This window comes from Antennarius striatus, chromosome 17 (genome assembly GCF_040054535.1).
Source record: "Antennarius striatus isolate MH-2024 chromosome 17, ASM4005453v1, whole genome shotgun sequence".
Taxonomy (NCBI): Eukaryota; Metazoa; Chordata; class Actinopteri; order Lophiiformes; family Antennariidae; genus Antennarius; species Antennarius striatus.
The window spans coordinates 14,206,430-14,234,179 of NC_090792.1; the positions used below are offsets into that span (position 1 = coordinate 14,206,430).

At 44.6% G+C, this 27,750-nt stretch overlaps 1 protein-coding gene across 1 annotated transcript; it reads left to right on the top strand.

Moving 5' to 3' along the window:
- dync1h1 (dynein, cytoplasmic 1, heavy chain 1) lies at window positions 1-27,585 on the top strand. Its single transcript, XM_068339697.1, has 78 exons — window positions 1-357; window positions 2,314-2,401; window positions 2,543-2,716; window positions 2,839-3,094; window positions 3,183-3,369; window positions 3,481-3,752; window positions 3,876-4,103; window positions 4,262-4,915; window positions 5,027-5,449; window positions 5,549-5,728; window positions 5,827-5,976; window positions 6,099-6,245; window positions 6,454-6,594; window positions 6,719-6,895; window positions 7,135-7,245; window positions 7,366-7,485; window positions 7,599-7,838; window positions 8,046-8,201; window positions 8,434-8,547; window positions 8,643-8,753; window positions 8,850-9,059; window positions 9,172-9,318; window positions 9,417-9,583; window positions 9,666-9,839; window positions 9,947-10,301; window positions 10,406-10,600; window positions 10,686-10,968; window positions 11,050-11,150; window positions 11,264-11,423; window positions 11,611-11,851; window positions 11,931-12,114; window positions 12,255-12,467; window positions 12,593-12,831; window positions 12,933-13,089; window positions 13,178-13,402; window positions 13,487-13,717; window positions 13,825-13,965; window positions 14,121-14,354; window positions 14,569-14,775; window positions 14,963-15,084; window positions 15,209-15,374; window positions 15,476-15,639; window positions 15,751-15,880; window positions 16,015-16,148; window positions 16,258-16,372; window positions 16,455-16,616; window positions 16,742-16,956; window positions 17,057-17,261; window positions 17,357-17,530; window positions 17,655-17,774; window positions 17,904-18,024; window positions 18,326-18,521; window positions 19,198-19,315; window positions 19,404-19,619; window positions 19,700-19,912; window positions 19,993-20,120; window positions 20,635-20,788; window positions 20,894-21,040; window positions 21,211-21,361; window positions 21,516-21,769; window positions 21,874-22,008; window positions 22,091-22,185; window positions 22,285-22,459; window positions 22,569-22,644; window positions 22,753-22,913; window positions 22,997-23,108; window positions 23,222-23,282; window positions 23,366-23,489; window positions 23,608-23,721; window positions 23,841-24,011; window positions 24,150-24,367; window positions 24,479-24,582; window positions 25,449-25,657; window positions 25,831-25,984; window positions 26,087-26,229; window positions 26,317-26,485; window positions 26,741-26,865; window positions 26,963-27,585. The coding sequence occupies exons 1-78, from the start codon at window positions 108-110 to the stop codon at window positions 27,089-27,091; spliced, it is 13,923 nt and encodes a 4,640-aa protein (XP_068195798.1). The 5' UTR covers window positions 1-107; the 3' UTR covers window positions 27,092-27,585.
- Window positions 27,586-27,750: the final 165 nt, after the last annotated feature.

Consider the following 27,750-nt stretch of genomic DNA (forward strand, 5'->3'; position numbering starts at 1 on the left):
CGCAGTTTTGACAGCGGCAGTCGGTGTCTACCCAGCCCAGTCGGCATTGCAGACAGTCTTTGTTCACTTTGACACCCCACCCGTCCGTTGTTGGCTGCTCTTTAAGCATGTCTGACGGCGGGGGTACGGAAGAAAACTCCGGTACCATGGAGGTATCGGCAGTTCAGACAGTCGCTGATACCTCGGTGCTGCAGAAGCATATGAGAAAATTGGTACCACTGCTCCTGGAAGATGGCGGCGAGGCCTCGTCCTCATTGGAAACCGCCCTGGAGGAGAAGAGCGCCGTGGAGCAGATGAGGAAATTTCTGGCGGATCCCCAAATTCACACCATCCTTGTTGAAAGAAGTGCACTCAAAGGTAGACTTTATTTAACGCAGGCAACAAGCTGGTCAGCCCGACACCAGTCGGTGTTGTGTCGCTGTAATTAAAGTGACATAAACAAATATCAGCATATATTCCTTTCGTTACTAACGCAAATATCTCTGTGTGAGTTGGTTAATATTTTTTTACATCCAACAAAATGCTACATGTAGAATTAGCTTTCTATTTCCATCCATGACTGTTTGATCACGGGGCTGGTGACGTCACGAGACACGCTGAATGGATGGGATGGAGCTACCGGTAAAAAAGGAAACCCGTGAAACTAGATCCAAATCAAATTTTTGTTTCACTTATCTGCATATAGGAGCATATTGAATGTGAGGTAAAAACCTCGCTGCTGCCCAGTTCAGATTTGAAAGGAAACAAAAAACAAGTTTAGCCATCTTAGAGTAGAGAGAGAGTAGAATAGGACTTCATTCATCCCTTCAGGAGGTTCCATCAGGGAAGTTAATTTCTCCGTCACATTACACACAGCACAGTGAGTACACAGAAACAAAAGACACTCAGAAAGTAATGCCAACACCAAATAGAAAGAGTATTAAATAAATAACCCACCAGATAGAATATAATAATAAATAAAGACAATATACAAATACAGAGACATAAATGGGCTAGGGAATAAAGGGCAATGGGCTAAGGAATAAAGGGCATGAATAAATAGACATGGATAGGCATAGGTAGTGTGTGTATTGTGTAGATTGTTTGATAAATTTTTATTTATTTATTTTTTGTCATCCCTCCGCCCTGGTGTGGACTCTCTTTTTCTTCACCTCCCCCAGAGAGGAGTTCAGCAATTTAATTGCTCGGGGAATGAAGGAGTTCTTCAGTCTGTTGGTCCTGCATGTTGGGAGGCACAGCCTCTGGCTGCTCAGGCTCCTCTGGTTGTTGGCAATGGTGTGCAGAGGGTGGCTGACATTGTCCATGATGTCCGCCTTGGTCACACTCCCTCCCCAACACACCACAGCGTACGACAGGACGCTGGCGACCACAGACTGATAGAACATCCACAGGAGCTTCCTGCAGATGTTGAATTCCCTCAGCCTCCTAAGAAAGTACATCCTTCTCTGTACTTTCGTATACAGCTGCCTCGTGTTGCTGGTCCAGTCTAGCTTGTTGTCTAGCCACAGCCCAAGATATTTATAGGTCTGCACAATCTCCACCTCCTCAGAACTGGTCTAGGTTGGGGTCTGCCCCTGCTGAAGTCAATGACCAGCTCTTTAGTTTTGGAGGTGTTGAGCTGCAGACTGTCTCATTTTAGCGAGAGACTCAAACATTTGAAGAGTTGTTGAAATTGTGAAGCAAAACATTGCTTTAATGTCTTTCACAAATCCACTTTTCACTTTTAAGAAAACCTGAGACAACCATCTAATCATAAACATTCAAATCAGAAATGTTTCTTCTACTTGTACTTGTATTCAAGCACTGACCTTAACACCTGCAATTAAAAAGGATAAGCAAACTCAAACTTGAATGTAAAGTATCTCATTTCTGCAATATAACAGCACATTCTCCAAAACCTGCTGAATTAATTCTTTGAAATAACAAGTAATGCTTTATAGACTGTCTTTGGGTTTTATCATGCGAACATGAATGTGTCAATGAACTTATTGTCTTCAGTTTCTTCAAGTTAAACCTGGGTGTTGTGACAACTGAACTTGATCCCTAAATACTGCTTTTGACCGACTTAGCTTGTAGGTTTGATTCTCTGCCGTGCCGAGGTTCAACACATCCATGTTTTAGTATTGAGCACATGATGGTGCCAAACATCTTACCTGTTAACACAGAATTTCATTGACTTGGTTTGAATGTAGAACATTGCATTTGTAAGTATTTACTGAATAAGAGGGGCCATTTGAATGATGTTGTATCTTGAGTGTTTATGTGTAAATGTATTTTTAGATAAGAATCGCATTTTATTTAATCTTCACACAGAGGATGTTGGAGATGAAGGAGAGGAAGAGAGAGAGTGTATCACTTACAACATCAACATTGACATACACTATGGGGTCAAGTCCAACAGGTACATGATCACTGTAATACATTTTATTTACCATACCATGTGATTTACTTATGGATTAGCTGATTAATTCAAGCATGCTTTAGTTTGCTGCATCACACCTAGTCTCATCAATGATTGATTTCATTCTTTTTTTTCCTGCAGTTTGGCTCTGATCAAGAGGACTGGCGTCATAGATGCAGACAAGCCCATATCAACCCAAGTTCGAGTTCTGACGTTGAGTGAAGATTCTCCCTATGAGACGCTTCACTCTTTCATTAGCAATGCTGTTGCACCCTTCTTCAAGTCCTACATCCGGGAGTCTGGCAAAGCAGACAGGTAATGCTCAAAATGGGTCCAATTTTGTTAAAACTTCCTGTCTTAATGAAATTGGTGAGGAAGAATACTGTAACATTAATGGAAGACTCATCTGCACAATTATCTGTGTCCTAACCCTCTAGAGACGGGGATAAGATGGCTCCCTCAGTGGAGAAAAAGATTGCTGAGCTGGAGATGGGCCTTCTCCACTTGCAGCAGAACATTGAGATTCCTGAGATCAGCCTTCTTATCCACCCCATCATCACAAACATCGCTAAGCAGTGCTACGAGCGTGGAGAGAAGCCCAAGGTCACAGACTTTGGCGACAAAGTGGAGGATCCAACATTCCTTAATCAGCTGCAGTCTGGAGTCAACCGCTGGATCAGGGAGATTCAAAAAGTAACAGACATTTCCCTATTATATTAGGTGTACAGGAAAAAATATCAACACTCACCACTAAATTTGTCCCCACCTTTACTTTTATCAGGTGACAAAACTTGATCGTGACCCAGCCTCTGGAACAGCATTGCAGGAGATCAGTTTTTGGCTGAATCTGGAGAGAGCCCTCAACAGGATCCAGGAGAAGAGAGAGAGCCCAGAGGTTCTGCTCACACTGGACATTCTCAAACACGGCAAACGTTTCCACGCTACTGTCAGCTTTGACACAGACACTGGTGAGTGTAAACCAGTATCTTTTTCTGATATTTTTTTAACTTGTTCTGGCTTTATTGGCAAATTTTGACTATGGTATGATGACGTTTTTGTCCCGGCTCTGCTTCTTACAGGTCTGAAACAGGCAGTGGAGACTGTCAATGACTACAATCCTCTGATGAAAGACTTCCCTCTCAATGACCTCCTCTCTGCTTCTGAGCTCGATAAGATTCGCCAGGCTCTGATGGCAATATTCACTCACTTGAAGAAGATTAGGAACACCAAGTACCCTATCCAGAGAGCATTGCGTCTGGTGGAAGCCATTTCCAGGGACTTGAGTTCTCAGCTCCTCAAGGTTTTGGGCACTAGGAAACTCATGCATGTTGCCTACGAGGAATTTGAAAAGGTTGGTTGCTTCTGAGAGAAAAGCTAGAGCCTGTCACATCTTTGTCCCCATTACAAGCTCACTTAAGCTTCTAAAAATGTTATACCTCCTCTTTAACCAATTTTTCTGCACTTCTCTGTGCAGGTGATGGTGGCATGTTTTGAGGTGTTTCAGACCTGGGAGGATGAGTATGAGAAACTGCAGGTGCTTCTGAGGGACATTGTGAAGAGAAAGAGAGAGGAGAACCTGAAAATGGTGTGGCGTTTGAGCCCAGCTCACAGGAAGCTCCAGTCGCGTCTGGATCACATGAGGCGTTTCAGAAGGCAGCATGAGCAGCTGAGGGCCGTCATTGTGCGTGTGCTCAGGCCTCAGGTAAAGTTGCGTTGACACAATGGCCTGCATTCAGCCTGACAGTCTCACATTATCGACTTATTACTACATCTTAACACAACAGTGCTTGTTGTTGAGATGACATATACGAACATTTTTTAAAGAGTGGGCTGATGTTTAATATTTGCTTTTATTTCCAGGTGTCTGCTGTCCCGCAGCATGCCCAGGGAGAGACAGTCGAACCTCAAGACATGAAGGTAGCTGGAGTTCTCTTCGACGCTGCCGATGCAAACGCTATCGAGGAGGTTAACCTGGCATACGAGAATGTCAAAGAGGTTGATGGCCTGGATGTATCTAAGGAAGGCATGGAAGCCTGGGAAGCTGCCATGAAACGCTACGACGATCGTATCGACCGCGTGGAGACCCGAATCACTGCCCGCCTTCGCGACCAACTGGGTACTGCCAAGAATGCCAATGAGATGTTCCGCATCTTCTCCCGCTTCAATGCCCTCTTTGTGCGTCCCCACATCCGAGGTGCCATCAGGGAATACCAGACGCAGCTCATTCAGCGTGTGAAAGATGACATTGAGTCACTGCACGACAAATTCAAAGTGCAGTATCCTCAGAGTCAGGCCTGCAAAATGAGTCACGTCAGAGACTTGCCGCCTGTTTCTGGGTCCATCATCTGGGCCAAGCAGATTGACCGTCAGTTGACTGCATACATGAAGAGAGTCGAGGATGTTTTGGGGAAAGGCTGGGAGAACCACGTGGAGGGACTGAAGCTGAAGCAGGATGGGGACAGCTTCAGGGCTAAACTCAACACTCAAGAGATATTTGATGACTGGGCTCGCAAGGTACACACTAAGTGTTAATAGAAATAGAGTTGTCAGAGCTCATTAAAAATGTAATCTTTGTTTGGATAAACTCTTTATAACTGTTTGTTAACCATTTCTTTTGTGAATCAGGTGCAGCAGCGTAACCTTGGTGTGTCTGGACGCATCTTCACAATCGAGAGTACTCGTGCACGCGGACGCACAGGAAACATGCTCAAGCTTAAAGTCAACTTCCTCCCAGAGATCATCACCTTGTCCAAGGAGGTCCGCAACCTCAAGTGGTTGAGCTTCCGTGTTCCTCTGGCCATTGTCAACAAAGCCCACCAAGCTAATCAGCTGTACCCATTTGCCATCTCTCTGATCGAGAGCGTACGTACATATGAGCGTACGTGTGAGAAGGTGGAGGAGAGGTCCTCCATCTCCCTGCTGGTGGCTGGGCTAAAGAAGGAAGTTCAGGCCCTCATCACAGAAGGTATCACCCTGGTGTGGGAGTCCTACAAACTGGACCCCTATGTTCAGAGGCTAGCTGAGACAGTCTTCAACTTCCAAGAAAAGGTCAGGGAACTGTTAAGTGGTTACATACACCCTGCACAAGTACACGTTTTTATACCAAAACAGCAATTCTAATATGTTCTACTGTATGTTGTTTTCCAGGTGGATGACCTCTTACTGATTGAGGAGAAAATTGATCTTGAGGTTCGTTCTTTGGACACTTGCATGTTCGATCACAAGACCTTCTCTGACATCCTCAACCGAGTCCAGAAGGCTGTGGATGACCTCAATCTCCACTCTTACTCCAACCTGCCTATCTGGGTCAACAAGCTCGACATTGAGGTTGGCACAACAGAACATCCAGACACAAACATGTCATCCTACAATTATTTCGTTTATGCGTCTGTCTAATGGGATCGGTTTTTATTTTGCTTTAATAGATTGAACGGATCTTGGGAGTGCGTCTGCAAGCTGGTCTTAAGGCCTGGACACAGGTGCTCCGTGGACAGGTAGAGGACAAAGCTGATGTGGACATGGACACAGAGGCTCCACAAGTGAGCCATAAACCTGGCGGGGAGCCCAAGATCAAGGTAGACGTTGTGAACGCAGTGACCATTTCCGTTTCCTCATGTCTCATGGATTATACAGTACTGACTAGACTTTAATGTCTTGGACACAGATGAATAAAAGTGTCATTATTTTCTTTTCCCAGAATGTTATCCATGAGCTTAGGATCACAAACCAGGTGATCTACTTGAACCCTCCAATTGAAGACTGCCGCTACAAGCTCTATCAGGAGATGTTCTCCTGGAAGATGGTCATACTTTCACTTCCAAGAATCCAGAGCCAGAGATACCAGGTAGGGTGAATGAATAGTTTAATTAATGTGGCTCTGATTTCCATTGAAAATAGCTATGATGACTATACATGTAAGAATGTTTGTGGTATTGGCAAAATAATTAAAAAAAAGAAACAAATATTCATATAAAGTTTATTTTATTCCAGTTCAGATAAAAAATACAGAGGATAGATTTTATATCCTGATCTAAGGTAATCTGTCCCCTCAGGTGGGAGTTCACTATGAGTTGTCAGAGGAAGAGAAGTTCTACAGAAATGCCTTGACCAGGATGCCAGATGGCCCTGCAGCCTTAGAGGAGGCCTACAATGCAGTGGAAGACATTGTAACTGAGGTGGAGCAGTACGTCAAGGTAAGAGTCATCGCTTTAGAACAGCAAAAAATATGTAGCAATATTTTTCACTGCAGATTAAATTGCTTTGTTTGAGAAGTGTAATGAGTACAATGAATTTAATCTCTTCATTGTCCCCTTTCAGGTGTGGTTGCAGTACCAGTGCTTGTGGGATATGCAAGCCGAGAACATCTACAATCGTTTGGGTGAAGATCTCACCAAGTGGCAGGCGCTGCTGGTCCAGATTCGCAAAGCACGTGGAACCTTTGATAATGCCGAGACGCGGAAGGAGTTTGGACCTGTGGTCATTGACTATGGCAAGGTAAAAACGCCCTAACATTCTTACTGGGGTAATTAGAATGGTATTTCTTAAACAACATTGTCTTATAATGTGTAATCTGTCAAGAGTAAAAGCAAAGTAAAACCTTATTGTAGTTTCAGGTAGGTTCTTGGTCTCAACAATCTAAGTTTAATTTCAATACAGTAACTATTTGTGGGTTGTTGTTTTTTGCTGCCGTAACTTTGTAGTGAATGCATGTCTACAATCTTTTTATTGATCAGGTCCAGTCCAAGGTGAACTTGAAGTATGACTCCTGGCACAAAGAAGTGCTCAGCAAGTTTGGTCAGATGCTTGGCCAAAACATGCAGGATTTCCACGCCCAGATCTCCAAGGTAATGAATATTGTAGTCAAATATGTCATTCGACCAGCATCATGTATTTTGTAGCGATTCTGAGTACTTTGAGCTTGATTTTTGTCCTTTATTAAGTTTTAGTTTCTCTTTCCTTAACAGTCCCGTCAAGAATTAGAACAACATTCTGTTGACACTGCTAGCACCTCAGATGCTGTCAACTTCATCACATATGTCCAGACCTTGAAGCGCAAGATCAAGCAGTTTGAGAAAAATGTTGATGTAAGTTCTTCAGAACATTCACAACCTTGTCTTCCCCCATGTCTTCTTAATCACTCCATGCATAAAGAAAAACAATTTCGTGCTCTAATCAGATTATCCCGTTTTTCACCCAGTTATTCCGGAACGGACAGCGTTTACTGGAAAAGCAGAGATTCCAGTTCCCACCATCTTGGCTCTACATTGACAACATTGAAGGCGAATGGGGTGCTTTCAGTGACATCATGAAGCGTAAGGATAGCGCAATCCAGCAGCAGGTGGCCAACCTGCAGATGAAGATTGTCCAGGAGGACAAAGCTGTAGAAAACCGCACCACTGACCTGCTCAATGACTGGGAGAAGACCAAACCTGTTGCTGTAAGAAGAATAAATCATTGATATAAAGATGAAAAACATTTGACAGTATAATCAACAGTGGTCTCTACTTAATGTGGACATATTAGCTATGATTGATAATGGCTGAATTCAAATGTTAAATATTTTTACAGAAAAACAAATTGTCTGTTTGGTGTGTGTGTATGTGGGTGTGCTTCTGTTGTCTAATCTTGCATTCTGTTTCTCCAGGGCAACCTGCGTCCAGAGGAGGCCCTTCAGTCTCTGACAATCTACGAGGGCAACTTCAGCCGTCTGAAGGATGAAAGGGAGAAATGTGCTCGAGCAAAAGAAGCCCTGGAGCTCACTGACGTCGGCCTGCTCAGTGGCAGTGAGGAGAGGGTGCAGGTAACGTCAGAAAGCACTGAAGACACAGGAAATATCTAACAGACACCTACATGAGGAATTGAAGTTGGTCCATGAAAAAATAGCCGTCATCTCAGCCTTTATAGATGTTACAAAAACGTTGATGTGACAATACTTGTCAAAAGTTTAAGCATAATAAGTTGTGTCCAAACTTTACTCATACTCTAAAAAACATGTCTTCCTTGCCTCACGTTGTCTTTGTTATGACCTTAAGGTGGCACTAGAGGAACTGCATGACCTGAAGGAGGTTTGGTCGGAGCTGTCAAAGGTCTGGGAGCAGATCGACCAGATGAAAGAGCAGCCATGGGTGTCTGTACAACCCCGCAAGGTAGCAATTCGTCAGTCATTCAAAACATTCAATCTTTTCAAGTGTGATAGTTTTAGTACATACCTTTTCATTGCTTTGGTGTTTTGTGTTCATAGCTGCGCCAGAGTTTGGATGCCCTTCTAAACCAGCTGAAGAACTTCCAAGCAAGACTGCGACAGTATGCCTCATACGAGTATGTCCAGAGGCTGCTTAAGGGATACCTCAAGGTCAGGCGATTTCTTTTCCCTCAACCAAATTGTTGACTCTTTAGAAAGCATAAAAGTGATTTCTTAAATTCATTTCTGATTCCTTGCTCCCATCAGGTCAACATGTTGGTGATCGAGCTGAAGTCAGAGGCTCTTAAGGACCGCCACTGGAAGCAGTTGATGAAGCGTTTGCATGTGAACTGGGTCCCCTCAGAGCTGACACTGGGACAGATCTGGGATGTGGATCTGCAGAAGAACGAGATGGTTGTGAAGGATGTTCTACTGGTAGCCCAGGGAGAAATGGCTTTGGAGGAGTTCCTCAAACAGGTAAAGGAAGGATCTTAAAAGATGATGCACTGGGGTTATGACCATCAAACTATGAATAATTTTAATTGGCTCTGTGTAGAACTTAAACAATTCCTTGATTTTTGACCCTCAGATCCGTGAAGTGTGGAACTCGTATGAGTTGGACTTGGTGAACTACCAGAACAAGTGTCGCTTGATCAGAGGTTGGGACGACCTCTTCAACAAAGTCAAAGAACACATCAACAGTGTGTCTGCCATGAAGTTGTCTCCATACTACAAGGTAAACAGAATTTTAGAAGTGTAGTCTTTAGATAGTACTTAAGATTTCCTTGTCTTCACTGCATCTACACTCCGCTCCTGTTCTTTTCTTTAATCCAGGTCTTCGAGGAGGATGCCCTCAGCTGGGAGGACAAGTTGAATCGCATCATGGCGCTGTTTGATGTTTGGATTGATGTCCAGCGTCGCTGGGTCTATCTGGAAGGAATCTTCACTGGCAGCGCCGACATCAAACATCTGCTGCCTGTAGAAACTCAGAGGTTCCAGAGGTAAACAGGGAATTTGAACTTGGTTGCTTTATATGTTTCCCATTCAAACCATCATTAATTAGTCCTGGTCTTTATTTCACAGTATCAGCACAGAGTTCTTGGCCCTGATGAAGAAAGTGTCAAAGTCTCCCCTGGTGATGGATGTGCTGAACATACAGGGAGTGCAAAGGTCTCTGGAGCGACTGGCTGATCTTCTGGGGAAAATTCAGAAGGCTCTTGGAGAATACCTGGAGAGAGAAAGGTCTTCATTCCCAAGGTAAGAAGAGCAAGTATCAATGCACATATAGACACACACAAAAAAAGTATCTAGATTATTTCTCTCCAATTCAACATTAATTGATCCGTTATTCTTTTGGTTTCCAGGTTCTACTTTGTGGGAGACGAGGACCTGCTTGAAATCATCGGCAACAGCAAGAATGTGGCCAAATTGCAAAAGCACTTCAAAAAGATGTTTGCTGGTGTCTCCAGCATTCTCCTTAATGATGACAACACCGTGGTGCTGGGAATCTCCTCCCGCGAGGGTGAAGAGATTCTCTACAAGACACCAGTCTCCATCACAGAGCACCCAAAGATCAATGAGTGGCTCACGCTGGTGGAGAAGGAGATGAGGGTGACGCTGGCCAAACTCTTGGCGGAGTCTGTCACTGAAGTGACATCCTTCAACAAGGGCACAGCCGTTGACCTGAATCAGTACATCAGCTGGATTGATCGTTATCAGGTTGGCACCAGGAAGATTTTTTTCCCATCAAAAATTTGTCTAGTGTATGGAGAAGAGGAAATTTGTTAATGAGATTTTGCTTGATTGGGTTCCCCTCTTCACAGGCCCAGCTAGTGGTCTTGTCCACTCAGATTGCCTGGTCTGAGAATGTAGAGAATGCCTTGACCACCATCTCTGGCGGTGGGGACATGACTCCTATGCTAGGAGTGCAATCAAATGTGGAGGCCACCCTCAACGTGTTGGCCGACACTGTGCTGATGGAACAACCTCCACTCCGTAGGAGGAAACTGGAGCATTTGGTTAGATGGATTTAAAGTCAACATTGATTAAGAATATACAGCATTTCAAGGCAGATCATAAAGTTCCTCTTCTGCTCTATCTTAGATCACTGAGCTGGTGCACCAACGTGACGTGACCAGGACTCTGATCAAGAACAAGATCGACAACCCCAAGTCCTTTGAGTGGCTTAGCCAGATGCGCTTCTATTTTGACCCCAAACAGACAGATGTCCTGCAGCAGTTGTCCATTCAGATGGCCAATGCCAAGTTCAACTATGGCTTTGAGTACTTGGGTGTTCAGGACAAGCTGGTCCAGACCCCACTTACCGACCGCTGCTATCTCACCATGACCCAGGCTCTGGAGGCCCGCCTTGGAGGGTCACCATTTGGTATAGACGTTATTTTAAAATGTTCAATTTCACTTTTTATCCATCCGACATGAGGATAATGGTGTGTTATTTTCCAATTAGGTCCTGCCGGCACTGGGAAAACTGAGTCAGTGAAAGCTCTCGGTCACCAGCTGGGACGCTTTGTCCTGGTCTTCAACTGTGATGAGACATTTGATTTCCAGGTAAATAACTGCATTGAAACTTCTTGTTTTCTTTTTATTTAATCAATTCTTTGATTTTATGGATGTAGTTGTTTCATATTGCTTTTTTAACTTACCTATGTCTTTTCTTGTAGGCAATGGGTCGGATCTTCGTGGGTCTGTGTCAGGTGGGAGCGTGGGGCTGCTTTGATGAGTTCAACCGTCTGGAGGAGAGAATGCTGTCTGCTGTTTCGCAGCAGGTCCAATACATCCAAGTGGCTTTAAGAGAGCACAGTAACCCCAACAGAGACAGGAGTATGTATCATACATGTGGAAAACTACAGTGCTACTTACTTAGACCAATTTAACCGTTTTATATATGAAAAAAAGCACACAATCAGAACATTTGAAAATATTCAGGACATCATTTTATTCATTGCCACTTTTTAAATTTTATGTGGTAATTGCTTCAGAAATAACTTCATGTCTTTCACCCACTTAGGTGTACCAGTCACCACAGAGCTCCTGAACAAGCAGGTGAAGGTCAGTCCAGACATGGCCATCTTCATCACCATGAATCCTGGCTATGCTGGCCGCTCCAATTTGCCCGACAATCTGAAGAAGCTGTTCCGCAGTTTGGCCATGACCAAACCCGACCGCCAGCTTATTGCACAGGTCATGCTGTACTCTCAAGGTTTTCGCACGGCCGAGATCCTTGCCAAGAAGATTGTACCCTTCTTCAAGTAGGCGATGCTAAAAATGTAGTCAGCCTTGAAATTATTTTTAGAGGTCTTTCTTTTAATTTTCCTGCCTCTGTTTCAGGCTTTGTGACGAGCAGCTGTCATCCCAGAGTCATTACGATTTTGGACTCCGAGCTCTCAAGAGTGTGCTAATCAGTGCTGGCAATGTCAAGCGTGAGCGCATCCAGAAGATCAAGAAAGAGAAATTTGAGCGAGGAGAGGTTGTGGATGAGAATGAAATCGCCGAAAACCTGCCAGAACAGGAGGTATGGAAAACTGAGGAATGAATTTTCTGTATTATCTCATTTCTTAGTATTGTCAGATTTAGCATGTTGGTTTCAGGTAGTCATGATCTTTGAGGAGCCTGAACAGTTATTCAACTCTGTACATGGCTTGTTAACTGCAGATCCTAATCCAGAGTGTGTGTGAGACGATGGTTCCCAAGCTTGTCGCAGAGGACATCCCCCTGCTTTTCAGCCTGCTGTCAGATGTCTTCCCTGGGGTCCAGTACCACCGTGGAGAGATGACCGCTCTAAGGGAGGAGCTGAAGAAAGTGTGTGGGGAGATGTACCTCACCTATGGAGACGGTGATGATGTTGGAAGCGTATGGGTGGAGAAGGTTTGTAACTATATGGAGTCAGCATATGCGCTGCTGAGTGTGCCCAGAAATAGTGAGCTGTTGGTCCTTAGTTTTTGGCTCATTTATGTACTTACTTACTGAAGTGTGTTCTCGTTCTTCCCCAGGTTCTCCAGCTGTACCAGATCACACAAATCAACCATGGTCTGATGATGGTTGGACCTTCAGGCAGTGGAAAGACCATGGCATGGCGTGTGCTGCTCAAAGCCCTGGAGAGACTTGAGGGTGTTGAAGGTGTGGCTCACATAATTGATCCCAAGGCTATCAGCAAGGACCACCTGTATGGAACCCTGGACCCCAACACCCGTGAATGGACAGATGGCTTGTTCACACACATCCTCAGGAAGTGAGTTCTGTAACACGTCTTTGTCAGTGGTGCAAAGCAACTGGGTTCATTTCTTGTTAAGGATATATATTTACATAAATATATTGTAATTTTCATTTCAGAATTATTGACAATGTTCGAGGTGAACTACAAAAACGTCAGTGGATCATCTTTGATGGTGATGTCGACCCTGAGTGGGTTGAAAATCTCAACTCGGTCCTGGATGACAACAAGCTGCTCACCCTGCCCAATGGAGAGCGTCTCAGCTTGCCACCAAATGTAAGAGCAGCACATTTCAAACACATTGTTTTTGTCGTTCTTGGAGGAAACATGCTTTAACTGTAACTGGTATTCTTTCTCTTTCTAGGTGCGTGTAATGTTTGAAGTACAAGACCTGAAGTATGCCACCCTGGCCACTGTCTCTCGCTGTGGTATGGTGTGGTTCAGTGAGGACGTCCTCAGCACCGACATGATCTTCAACAACTTTCTGGCTCGCATGCGTAGCATCCCATTGGATGAGGGAGAGGACGAAGCTCAGCGCCTGAGGAAGGGTACAGATGATGAAGAAGAGACTGCATCTCCGATGCTCCAGGTAATTAAAATGGAGAATTTACTCAATGAGCGAAAGGCAACACATGAATAATACAATTCATCTTCATTGCTTGTTTTACACCAGATCCAGCGTGATTCTGCAGCAGTCCTGCAGCCTTACTTCACCTCCACAGGCCTGGTGATCAAGGCCTTAGAGCATGCCTCCAAGATGGAGCACATCATGGACTTCACCCGCTTGCGATGCCTGGGTTCCCTCTTCTCAATGCTGCACCAGGCCTGCCGTAATGTGGCACTCTACAATAACAACCATCCGGACTTCCCCATGCCCATTGATCAGCTGGAAAAATACATGCAGGTACTTGTCTGCTATCATATGGCCAGCAGAAGCACAATTATATAATCCTAATCACTGAAAAATACATGCATTTTTTTCAACCTGATAATCTTTATTTCTTTCTACAGAAATATTTGATATATGCTGTGCTGTGGTCCTTCTCTGGTGATGGAAGGCTGAAGATGAGGGCTGAGCTTGGAGAATACATTCGTCGCATCACCACTGTGCCCCTCCCTGCGGCTCCCAATATTCCTATCATTGACTACGAGGTATAGCCTTTAGTAAATTTTAAATATATTTATATATATATATATATATGTGTGTCGGCACTTATATATAATATATAAGTGCCGACACATGCAGTACATCAAAAACTGTTGCAGTGTTGTGATGTCAGTATCATGTTGTTCTTTGCGTCATGTAGGTGTGCATCTCAGGGGAGTGGCAGTCTTGGCAGGGCAAGGTGCCCCAGATTGAAGTCGAGACTCATAAGGTGGCGTCTCCTGATGTTGTGGTTCCCACCTTGGACACCGTTCGTCACGAGGCTTTACTTTACACATGGCTGGCAGAGCACAAACCACTGGTGCTGTGTGGACCTCCTGGCTCTGGAAAGACCATGACTCTGTTTAGTGCACTCAGAGCGTTACCTGACATGGAGGTGAGAATAGAGCAATCATTTTAAGAAGGATAATACATTTTTATATCAGTTAACCTGGCTGTGAAGCTAATGACTTCTTTTTTACACCGTTGTAGTAAATGGAACGGATCTAAAAGACATTACGTGTCCTTCAAAGTTTTATCTTGGCAAATTCTGAACTGAATTTCAGTAAACTGGGCTTTAATTTCCTCACTTCCTTCTTTCACTTCACCAGGTTGTGGGCTTGAACTTCTCAAGTGCCACCACCCCAGAGCTCCTGCTGAAGACCTTTGACCATTACTGCGAGTACCGTCGCACTCCTAACGGTGTCGTCCTTGCTCCTGTCCAGCTGGGCAAGTGGCTGGTGTTGTTCTGTGATGAGATCAATCTGCCAGACATGGACAAATATGGCACACAGAGAGTGATCTCTTTCATCAGACAGGTATGATTGGTTATTTCAAATTTCCAATTCTCCTTCTTGCACTTTCAGAAACATGTTAATTTGATTGAACTGTTCTTCTTCTTCTTCTTCTAATTTTAATTTTATTGAACTGTACAATCTGAAATAAAGACATCGACATCCTTCCTGGTTCATGAAATGTAATTCAAATGCACTGTTTCTTTTCCAGATGGTGGAGCATGGAGGTTTCTACCGTACTTCAGACCAGACTTGGGTCAAACTGGAGAGGATCCAGTTTGTTGGAGCTTGTAATCCCCCCACAGACCCTGGCAGAAAGCCTCTCACACACAGGTACTTAGACCTTGGAGCTGATTACAGCCACAAGAAAAACAACAAAAAACACTCAAATCAAGATCAGTAAATATTGTAGATGAACCGACATAATATTGACCGTTCTGGGCAATACTTTCTCTAGGTTCCTACGTCACGTTCCTGTGGTGTATGTGGACTATCCTGGCCCAGCTTCTCTAACCCAGATTTATGGAACCTTCAACCGCGCTATGCTGCGCCTCATCCCTTCTCTGCGTACCTATGCAGAGCCTCTGACTGCTGCCATGGTTGAGTTCTACACCATGTCTCAGGTATAAAGCCAAAAGTCCCACAGACATCTGGTGTACTAAAGATAATTTACTAGACACTTGTTTGTATTTTTGTTTAATCTTGAACCGCCTTTTTATTTCAGGAGCGTTTCACCCAGGACACCCAACCTCACTACATCTACTCCCCCAGAGAAATGACCCGTTGGGTGAGGGGCATATTCGAAGCCCTTCGACCACTTGAGACTCTGCCTGTAGAGGGGCTCATCCGCATCTGGGCCCATGAGGCTCTCCGTCTGTTCCAGGACAGGTGAGTTTTTGATCGAGTTTAACACTTAAGAGAATATCTGTATTCACTCTAATACATAAATACAGTAACTGTATTAAAGATTGGCGCCTATTGATAAAATTATTTTCCCAGGCTGGTTGATGATGAAGAGAGAAGGTGGACAGATGAAAACATTGACATAGTTTCACTCAAACACTTCCCCAACATTGATAAGGAAAAGGCTCTCAACAGGCCAATCCTCTACAGCAACTGGCTCTCCAAGGTAAACTAGAAACAGGGCAGTCAAGCTAGGACAAGATTGTTCATGCAGCATTTCCCATACATTAATCATGTAAGGCTTAACAATCAAAAGTGCAGTTGTATGTCCATATTCGTGAGTGTTGTTTGTTGCTGCAGGACTACATCCCAGTGGAGCAGGAAGAGCTGAGGGACTATGTGAAGGCCCGTCTGAAGGTCTTCTATGAAGAGGAGCTCGACGTCCCTCTGGTGCTCTTCAATGAGGTCCTGGACCACGTCCTCAGAATTGATCGGTGAGCAACATCTTTTTCCTCTCCTGGCTTCTGAGCTACTTCACATCTAAATTACAGGTTTGAAATAGTTTTGGTGGTATAAATGTAAAAATTGTGTTTCCTACTCCAGAATATTCCGTCAGCCTCAGGGCCATCTCCTGTTGATCGGTGTGAGCGGGGCAGGAAAGACAACTCTGTCTCGCTTCGTGGCCTGGATGAATGGACTGAGTGTGTACCAGATCAAGGTTGGTACAATGTGTGAAGATGCGGTGGCCCATTTATAACAGCTGTTATTCTGCATTCATTGATTTTGATGTGTGTTTTCAGGTTCACAGGAAGTACACTGGAGAGGACTTTGATGAGGACCTGCGTACGGTGCTGCGTCGCTCGGGTTGTAAGAATGAGAAGATTGCCTTCATCATGGATGAATCCAATGTGCTGGATTCTGGTTTCCTTGAGAGAATGAACACACTGTTGGCCAATGGAGAGGTACCTTCTCCTGTTCTTTAGTACATCACTCATTGTGAACAAGATGACTAGGCTGCTTTTCAGTTTTCTGTGATGTCTGTTTAGGTTGTCTTGTTCTTCATGTGAATGTCATCTCTTCTTTGTAGGTTCCTGGTCTGTTTGAGGGAGATGAATATGCCACCCTGATGACTCAGTGCAAGGAGGGAGCCCAGAAAGAAGGCCTGATGCTCGACACACATGAGGAGCTGTACAAGTGGTTCACCAGCCAAGTTATCAGGAATCTCCATGTTGTTTTCACCATGAACCCATCGTCAGAGGGCCTAAAGGACAGGGCTGCCACATCTCCTGCCCTCTTCAACAGGTATAGAAACTGAAATGGAGTTACTTGAGCTGATTCTATCAGTAAGATACAGGGAATACACCCTATTCCTTACGTAACTGAAAAACCTTCTTTTTGTCAGGTGTGTGCTGAACTGGTTTGGAGACTGGTCCACAGAGGCCCTGTACCAAGTAGGTAAGGAGTTCACCAGCAAGATGGACCTGGAGAAACAAAACTACAAGGTTCCAGACTACATGCCCGTCGTCTATGATAAACTGCCCCAGCCACCATCTCACCGGGAGGCTATCGTCAATGGCTGCGTGTTTGTACACCAGACACTCCACCAGGTATGAATATTACCAGGCTGGTGGTCGTGATTCATGTGATGGTGTTGTTTTCACTGAGTTTGCCTGTTTTATGTATTGTTGTTAACTCGACACAGGCTAACAACCGTCTGGCTAAGCGAGGCGGTCACACAATGGCCATCACACCTCGCCACTATCTGGACTTCATCAACCAGTACGCCAACCTGTTCAACGAGAAGCGCAGTGAGTTGGAGGAACAACAGATGCATCTCAACGTTGGTCTCCGCAAGATCAAGGAGACTGTCGATCAGGTATGGGTTTTGTATTTTACTTCATCTAATTTGCTCGGACATTGTTAGTGTCTTCTTTGTTGTCTACCAACTCCTGCTTTGTCTTGTCTGACCCCTGGATATTTCATTTTTTTTGCTCCTCAAGGTAGAAGAGCTTCGACGTGACCTTAGAATTAAGAGCCAGGAGTTGGAGGCAAAGAATGCTGCTGCCAATGATAAGTTGAAGAAGATGGTCAAAGACCAGCAGGAGGCAGAAAAGAAGAAGGTACGCAAGAAGGAATTTATCTTGGAGAACACTCCTGAACTAACGGCTCTATTCTAACGTTTTCTTCTTGGAAACATCTGCCTTAACTGATGCTTCATACTGTACTCCATTACTGTTATGCGATTCCAGGTGATGAGCCAGGAGATCCAGGAAGCTGTTTACAAGCAGCAGGAGGTGATCAAGGACAAACAGCTGAGTGTCAAAGAGGACTTGGATCAAGTGGAGCCAGCTGTTATCGAGGCTCAGAATGGTACAGTTCAATATTTCCCTCTCTGTAGTCTGTGTTTGAGTATAAAGTGCTCCAAATAAGGAACAGATTCTACTCTTTCATATTGAAATATGCTTTTATTATAATTTGTGCTTTGCTACCGTAATATCTTAAATACAAGAACATCGGCCTGCATCTGTAGTTCTTTTTCTCAAAATGTTAGCACATTGTCTCTTATCGTACAAGGACTTCTAGTTAATATCTTGATCTTTACCCACATCCTTTCTTCATTAATGCCCCTTCCTCATCATAAATCACATCCGTTTTCACCTGATACCGGTAGCTGTTAAGTCCATTAAGAAGCAGCACCTGGTGGAGGTGCGTTCCATGGCCAATCCACCAGCAGCCGTGAAGCTGGCCCTCGAGTCCATCTGCTTGCTCCTGGGAGAGAGCACTACCGACTGGAAGCAGATCCGATCCATCATCATGAGGGAGAATTTCATCCCCACTATTGTTAACTTCTCTGCCGAAGAGATCAGGTGAATTAAGAAAGAATGTTTTCTGCAACTGTTCAGTAAAGTGCTTTCCCACTCTGTTTCTGGCTGTCTTCTCTTTTGCCCAACATACCCCCTATTCTCCCTCTTCTTACTTCTTTTGATTGCATCACCATAACTAGCGGTGAGTTCAATTAAGCGGCAGCACCTAGTAGAAGTTCGGGTCATGACCAATCCCCCAGCCGCTGTCAAGCTGGCCCTGGAGTCAATCTGCCTTATGCTGGGCGAGGAGACCAGTGACTGGAAAAAAATCAGACAAGTTATTATCAGAGACAATTTCATCAGCAGCATAGTCAACTTTTCCTCTGAAGAAATGAGGTACCGGTGTCAGAACGTCTGTCCAGTCTTTAATGGAACCAGAAGTGATCAGTAATCAGTCCATTAATCAAATGGTACCCATGATCAGAACTTGATTTTAGTTTTATAATCTGTTCGTTTTGCTGAATCAGAACATGAATCAGCAGTAGTCGATGCTGATTTTGTATTTCTCAGTGAAAATGGAAGAAATCATCCTCTCTTCTCTGCCCCAGATGAAAATTAGACGATGCATTTCTATGTGTAATTTAATTTGATTCATGATCTTTGTTGAGTCCTTCACATTGGTGTATTTGCATTAAAGTCTCTGTATTCTAACTTCTTGGACTGATTCTACTTTATCCAGTGACTCCATCCGAGAGAAGATGAAGAAGAACTATCTCTCCAACCCAAGCTACAACTATGATCAAGTCAACAGGGCATCTCTGGCCTGCGGCCCCATGGTGAAATGGGCGATTGCTCAGGTCAGGAAACTTAACAAATATGAAAGTGGAGATGATCACTTGGAAAAGAGAATAACCCTGAACATACTTGACTCCATTACTCCCCTAGCTTAATTATGCTGACATGCTGAAACGTGTGGAGCCTCTGCGTAATGAACTACAGAAGCTAGAGGATGACGCCAAGGACAACAAGACGAAGGCAGAGGAGGTGGAACAAATGATCAGAGACTTGGAGGCCAGCATTGCTCGCTACAAGGAGGAATATGCCGTCCTGATCTCAGAGGCCCAGGCCATCAAGGCTGATCTGGCTGCCGTTGAGGCAAAGGTAACTGATCTTTACAACGGCGCCAGTTTAAGCTGAAGTGTGCGGCCGTGTTTCTCTGCAATCCTGTTCTGTCCTTCCAGGTGAATCGCAGCACAGCCCTCCTGAAGAGTCTGTCGGCTGAAAGGGAGCGCTGGGAAAAGACCAGCGAGACCTTCAAGAACCAGATGTCTACCATTGCTGGAGACTGTCTCCTCTCTGCAGCATTCATTACATATGCTGGCTACTTTGATCAGCAGATGAGACAGAATCTGTTCACCACCTGGTCTCATCACCTGCAGCAGGCCAACATTCAGGTAGTCAAAGCCGTGATAGACAAGGACACAGTCACCACATCATGGAACATGTACTGACCTCCCGATTTCTTTCCCCACAGTTCCGTACAGACATTGCCAGGACTGAGTACCTGTCCAACGCTGATGAGAGGCTCCGCTGGCAAGCCAACTCCCTTCCTGCTGATGACCTCTGCACTGAGAATGCCATCATGCTCAAGCGGTTCAATAGGTCAGTATCAGTTTGTCTTCCAACATCATCAAGATTGAAGATTTTCTCACTGTTGCTAAATTACTGAATATGCTCAACAATCCTTTTCATAATTTGGGATTAACATTTGAATTGGGCGGCAGTAGCTCAGGCGGTAGAGCGGGTCGTCCAATGAGCCAAGATCGACGGTTTGATTCCTGCTCCCGACCATTCACTCTTGAAGTGTGAGCTGGCAGTGGGAGGTGCCAGCTCACCTTCTGAGCACTGCCGAGGTGCCCTTGAGCGATGCACTGTCATCTCCACAAGCTGCTTATTTAGGGCACTCCAAAGACGGGGCTGTCCGTCACTCAGCCTCCCTGTATTCACTGCATTCCTTCAGACCCCTTGTGTGTGCTTGGTTGTTTCAGGGGCCTGTACAAAAACATATATGCATGATTACTAACAGACTCACCACAAGTGAAAACATAATAATTTCCCTCGGGGATCATTAAAGTGTATTTCTTCTTCATTAACATCCCATGTTGACCTGTTTCAGGTACCCTCTGATCATTGATCCATCAGGTCAGGCCACAGAGTTCATAATGAATGAGTACAAAGACCGCAAGATCACAAGAACCAGTTTCCTGGATGATGCCTTCAGGAAGAACTTGGAGAGTGCTCTGCGTTTTGGAAACCCACTGCTGGTCCAGGTACAAACTGCTGACTTTGGCTTGCTCAACTTAAATTCTACAACTTTTATATTCCATCAAGGATTTGATTTGTTTATGGCCATTTATTCTTTTCTTGCCTTAAAGGACGTAGAAAGTTACGACCCTATACTAAACCCAGTGTTGAACAGAGAGGTCCGCAGGACTGGAGGACGTGTCCTCATCACCCTGGGAGACCAGGATATCGATCTGTCTCCTTCATTTGTCATTTTCCTTTCTACAAGAGACCCTACGGTGAGTGGAATGTTGTTATATACAGGTATCCAGAATTGGAACTAAATATTACTTATCTAATAAACAGAATATCATATTGAAAATCTACATTTACATTTATTGTAGACCTTAATATAGCATGACTTTAAAATGTGCGCTAAGAAATAACTTATTTGGTTTCTCTACTGCAGGTCGAGTTCCCACCAGACTTGTGTTCTCGCGTTACATTTGTCAACTTCACTGTGACACGCAGCAGCCTTCAGAGCCAGTGTCTGAACGAGGTGCTGAAGGCTGAGAGGCCTGATGTGGATGAGAAACGCTCTGACCTCCTCAAGCTTCAGGGTGAGGCAGGAGAATGCAATGTGCTAAGAAAACAACAGGGTGTAGCTAGAGGTGGTGATGAATGCACACCAGGGCTAGAAGATTATTTAGGTTTCAGGAAATGGTGGGACAAATAAAGCAGATCATTTAAATTCAATCTTCCCCTCTGTTGTAGGTGAGTTCCAGCTGCGTCTGCGCCAGCTGGAAAAATCCCTTCTGCAGGCCCTCAATGAAGTTAAAGGCCGCATCCTTGATGATGACACCATCATCACAACACTAGAGAATCTGAAGAAGGAAGCAGCTGAGGTCACCAGGAAGGTGGAGGAGACTGACATTGTCATGGCAGAGGTGGAGATGGTGTCACAGCAATACTTGTCTCTGTCCTCGGCCTGCAGCAGCATCTATTTCACTATGGAGGCTCTCAACCAGGTCTGGACACATTTAACCAAAATTATTTTGTAGCATAAATATATAGATTACAAAATATTAAACTACCTTCAGATAAAGAAATCTTTTCTTATATCTTGCTCCAGATGCACTTCCTGTACCAGTACTCCCTTCACTTTTTCCTCGACACATACCACACTGTGCTGTATGAGAACCCCAACCTGAAGAGTATCAGTGATCACACACAGAGACTGGCTGTCCTCACCAAGGACCTCTTCCAGGTTTTAACCATAAGATGTTAAGATACTGACACTTATTTTCCTTTGGTAGTATGATTATAGTTGGCATGATCTGCTTGTGTAGGTGGTGTTCAACAGAGCAGCCAGAGGTATGCTGCACCAGGATCACATCACCTTTGCCATGCTGCTGGCCAGGATCAGCCTAAAAGGCATAAACAGGTAAGTTTCTAGTGTCGCATCAATGTACCATCAGTGGGAGTTTTTCCCATACAAAATCTCTAGCCCAACTCTTAATCATTTCAATCCACCTCTTTCCAGCGAACCGTCATACGATTTAGAGTTCCAGCACTTCCTGCGTGGCAAGGAGATTGTTCTGACTGGTACGTCCCTGCCCAAAGTCAAAGGTCTGACCTCTGAGCAGAGCGAGGCCATGGTGCGCCTCAGCCGCCTGCCAGCATTCAGTGACTTGGTGGACAAAGTCAAGGCAGATGAGGTAAGAATTAAACAGCAGTCTCATATAAACATGGTAATAACCATGCTTCTTTGCACTTTTCTTTCCAAACAAACCAGGTTATTGATTGTTTTTGGCCTTAACGTTTCAGCAATTTTTCATGTGGGTTGAGAGCAACACTCCAGAGCTGGCTGTTCCTTATCTGTGGTCAGAGGAGAAGCAGTCTAGTAAGTATAAATTCTCATGCCGTCTGCGAATGTTGCATTACATCAAGTCCAACTGATAATACCAGTGTATATATTTCATGTATTCATGAACTGCTCTCCTTTTCCCAGCTCCCATCGGCCAGGCGGTGCACCAGCTGTTGCTGATCCAGGCCTTCCGTCCCGACCATCTGCTTGCCATGTCACACATTTTTGTCTCTAAAGTGCTGGGAGAGTCCTTCATGAACATAATCGAGCAGCCACTTGACTTGGCAAATATTGTGGATAGTGAGGTAGTGAGCTGTCACTTCTTGAACAATATTCACCTTCTTCTGTTGTTGAATCTGTTGCTGACATTCATCTTTTGTGCCCTTAGGTGAAGCCCAGCACTCCAGTACTGATGTGTTCTGTACCAGGTTATGATGCCAGTGGTCTTGTCAGAGATCTGGCTGCTGAACAGAACAAACAAATCACCTCCATCTCTATTGGTAAGGAACAAATGGACATACAGTATACCGTCATAGACACTCATAAGATCCTGAAGTCAAAGATCCTGTCAGGATTCTGTTGACAAATGCATGTTCTCTGATTCTTTCTGTAGGTTCTGCTGAGGGTTTCAATAAAGCTGACAAAGACATCAACACTGCTGTCAAGTCTGGCAGGTGGGTGTTGTTAAAATATGTATTTTCTGAGCAAGTAGTCTTGATTTTCCTGCTCTAGTGTCCTGACAGTTCTGGTCCTACAGGTGGGTGATGTTGGAAAATGTCCACCTGGCACCGGGATGGTTGATGCAGCTGGAGAAGAAGCTCCATTCCATGCAGCCCCATTCCAGCTTCAGGCTGTTTTTGACGATGGAAATCAACCCCAAGGTAAATCACATCATGTATAAAAATATTTCCAACATTTAGTCTCGATGATAAGTACTTGGATACCTGTTTTAGTCCAAGAGTTCCCAACTGTTCCTCTAAGTGACTGTTTTCCCACCAGGTACCGGTGAACCTGCTTCGTGCTGGTCGTATCTTTGTCTTCGAGCCTCCTCCTGGTGTCAAAGCCAACATGTTGAGAACCTTCAGCAGCATCCCTGTGGCCCGCATGTGCAAGGTGACATCAGCTGGATTTATACACACATTCACAAAAACCTCAGCCTTGAACGTCGTGTCTGCACCATTCGTCCTTGTAGGCCATCTTAATGTTTTGGGGTATTTGTTTTTTTACCGAAGGCTCCCAATGAGCGTGCTCGTCTATACTTCCTGCTGGCTTGGTTCCATGCAGTCATTCAGGAGCGTCTGCGCTACGCTCCGTTGGGCTGGTCCAAGAAGTATGAGTTTGGAGAGTCTGACCTGCGCTCTGCCTGTGACACTGTTGACACCTGGCTGGATGACACCGCTAAGGTTGGTGACTATTTGAGAATCTATGTAGTGCTTCAGTTTGTATCTACTCAAGGCCGTCAAAAAATCCACAAATTCATCAATCATTGGATAAATGACTTCTTGTAGTTTTGATGGGAAAAATGTAATCTCTGCACATAGGGTCGTCAAAATATTGCCCCAGACAAGATCCCTTGGGCAGCTCTGAAAACCCTGATGGCTCAGTCCATCTACGGGGGCCGGATTGACAACGAGTTTGACCAGCGTCTGCTCAACACCTTCCTGGATCGCATCTTCACCAAGGGAAGCTTCGACAGCGAGTTCAAACTGGCTCTCAAGGTGGATGGACACAAAGACATCAAGATGCCCGATGGCATTCGGTGAGTCGTGCTTTTAATCTGGAAAGCGTTTCCAGTTTATAAATATTGATAAATGTTTTCCTGATGCGCTAAATAAATTCCATGGCTGATCTTTTTTTATTGTCCTTAAAGACGTGAGGAGTTCATGCACTGGGTGGAGATGCTTCCAGACACTCAGACTCCATCTTGGCTTGGGTTGCCTAGCAATGCAGAGAAGGTCTTGCTCACCACTCAGGGTATGCCCACAGCTGGTCACTGTCATCATCTGAAGTCCGGTGTTGTGTTCCAATCACTGGACCACATTGCATTCTGACTCTTCTTCCTCATCTGCAGACTTCATGGTCACAGTTTGTCATTAACCACATCTCTCTCTGTTCTAGTGTCCTCACCTTTATTTTGACAGGGTGTCCCTCTGCAGCGACAGATCAAGATCTTACATTTTTGTTTGCTTCTGTCAGAATACCGTGCGGTTGCTAATGTCATCTTCACCTCACCATCTTTCTCCAGTAACTCCTAATTAGGTGTACAGTTTTAGCTCTGTGGTTGTAGCCATCATACCTTTAAGCCCTCTACCCAAAGGAAAGGTGTGTGTCTCCTCACCCTCCAGCAGCTGTATTTCACAGCCATCATGTCGCTTTGCTAAAACAAAACCCTCATCCCGTCGTCTGTTTAAGTTTTCAAATAGTCATAACCCTCCCTGATCCCACCCAGTCATCTTTTTCTTGTTTTTGTTGAATTCCACATCTCCTTCAAACTCCCAGTTGTGGCTGCTGAAGCATCCACTCCTGAGACTACCTCCTTTTAATCCTCACTCCCCCACTCTCTCAAATATTTGACTTTGTATTAGTTGTGTTCATTTCTTTTACAGATCCATTCAGTAAAGAGTTTAGTTAATTTACCCAGTTTGAAATTTGAATGTCACTTTTGATGAAAATACTGCCTGAAGCCTTGTATGTGTTGTCCTACCCAGTGTAGTCCTAATTTATTTCATAAATACTTCTTTGTTCCACTCTTAATTTCTTCTACCCCTACCCTCCACCATGACCATGTCTTCCTCATCCCTCCCTGTTCACTCCTTCCCTCCCTCCGCTGGGCTGCGCAGGCACTGACATGATGGGTAAGATGCTGAAAATGCAGATGTTGGAGGATGAGGATGATCTTGCCTACGAGACCGAGAAGAAGGAGCGCACTTCGTCCACAGCTGATGCTCAGCCGGCCTGGATGAGGACTCTCCACACCACTGCCTGCAACTGGTTGCAGCTCATGCCCCAAACAGTCAATCCACTCAAACGTACTGTGGAGAACATCAAGGTAATGGTCGGAATGACCGGATGGCACACATCAGTGGACAGGCCTGTCCAAAATACAGTTTCAGATGTTTCTGCTCAGTGAAAAGAAAAGTCAATCAGGGGTTTGAATTTTTTTAGCCATTGCTGCATCTCTCAAGCTTCTGTATTTGATTTGTCCACACACAAAAACACCAGGATCCACTATTCCGCTTCTTTGAGCGTGAAGTGAAGATGGGTGGCAAGATGCTGCAGGAGGTCCGTCAGGATTTGTCCGATGTGGCACAAGTGTGTCAGGGCAAGAAGAAGCAGACAAACTACCTGCGCACACTCATCAGCGACCTTGTTAAAGGTAAGATTTTCTACTCTTTGTGTAGGTTTAAAATTAAATTAACAAGAGGTCTTTCAATACTCAGTACATGGATTGAATTGGAATAATCTTCTCTCCCCTTAGGGATCCTCCCTCGCAGCTGGTGTCGGTACACAGTTCCAGCCTCCATGACTGTGATCCAGTGGGTGGCGGACTTCAGTGAACGGATCAAGCAGCTGCAGCAGATCTCCCAGGGAGCTGCCAGTGGGGGTGCAAAGGAACTGAAGGTACTGCTTGGTTAACTGTTTGTGTGCCATCTCAGACAACCTGTGACATCCCCACTCACCACACCCTTCTTTATTTTCCTTTTCCAGAACATTCATGTGTGCCTGGGCAGCCTATTTGTGCCCGAGGCTTACATCACCGCTACCCGCCAGTATGTGGCCCAGGCCAATAGCTGGTCTCTGGAGGAGTTGTGTCTGGAGGTCAATGTCACCACTGCCCAGGGTTCCACGCTGGACGCCTGCAGCTTTGGAATTAAAGGTCAGACAAACAGCAAGTCATCTGCAGAACAAGTTAAAATCCAAGCAATGCAGTTAAATTTAGGGTGAACTGGGACCGTTTTTTTGATGTGCATGAGTAGAATTGAGCTATACGAGGCATTCATGTCCATCAGATTCCCAATTATTAAAGGAGTGTAGAGAGTAGATTTTTTTTTTCTAGCCAACACTCGATGCAGAACTCTTGAAACAGTTTCTCCGTTTTAAGGCTTGTAATGTTGAGTGTGGTTTCTCCCAGGTCTGAAACTGCAGGGTGCTACTTGTACCAACAACAAGCTGTCTCTGTCCACCTCCATCTCCACGGAGCTGCCTCTCACTCAGCTCCGCTGGATCAAGCAAAGCAGTGCTGAAAAGAGACACATGGTACAAACGGCATAAATAATAAGCAGGAAGCTTTTAAATTCAGATCCTTTCTTTTGAATGAACCGGACTTCATGTGTGGTTTTTCCTCTTGTTGCAGGTCACTCTGCCGGTGTACCTGAACTTCACCAGGTCTGACCTCATCTTCACCGTCGACTTTGACATCGCCACCAAGGAAGATCCCCACAGCTTCTATGAGCGTGGAGTCGCTGTCCTGTGCACCGAGTAACATAAAATGAAAAAGACCCCACATTATTCCAGTGTCTTGATTTAGTAAACTACACATAACTACATAATCATTAATAATCAACCACCTTACAAAGTAGATTGTAGGCTGTTGCATTCATTCATGGAGAAGTAATGAAAATGTGATCAATCTTAGTGTTTAGAATGTACCTTTAGAAGGATAAGAGGATGTTGTCAGATGGGAAAAGGAGTGAAAGAACATGGAAATTGAAAGAACACGGAAATGGAAAGTTGGAAGTAAAAGATGTTTTAGAAAACAACCTTCATTTTACATTGAATAAAGCCAACTGGAATGAAAAGACTGCATTAGTGTGTTTGTGTACAGTATTATCAAAAGAATAAGGGCAACGTGTCCAGAATGGATGTCTTCATGTTAAGTTACCTTTTGAAAGATTCCCAGCCGTTTGAGCATGGATGGTTTTTTCACTCACTTCCATATACTGTGTGCCACTTGTGTTCAATACTGTCATTGTGTTAAGTGAACTGTACAGATTGTCACAATTGAAGTGACATATAAACTTACGTCTCATTTTTGATTCAGACCACATGCCCCAATGTGCTCATGGTTATCTTTAATGTGAACTTCATTCTTTCAGTCAAGACTTTTTCATTTCATACAAAAGGCCACAACTCACGGTTTGA

Bases quoted from the DNA above. Each gene is read 5' to 3' on its own strand.
- dync1h1 (XM_068339697.1), top strand. From the start codon at position 108: ATGTCTGACGGCGGGGGTACGGAAGAAAACTCCGGTACCATGGAGGTA. The intron at 10,601-10,685 runs GTTAGATGGATT...GCTCTATCTTAG, and splicing joins GGAGGAAACTGGAGCATTTG to ATCACTGAGCTGGTGCACCA. The intron at 14,776-14,962 runs GTATGATTGGTT...TTTCTTTTCCAG, and splicing joins TGATCTCTTTCATCAGACAG to ATGGTGGAGCATGGAGGTTT.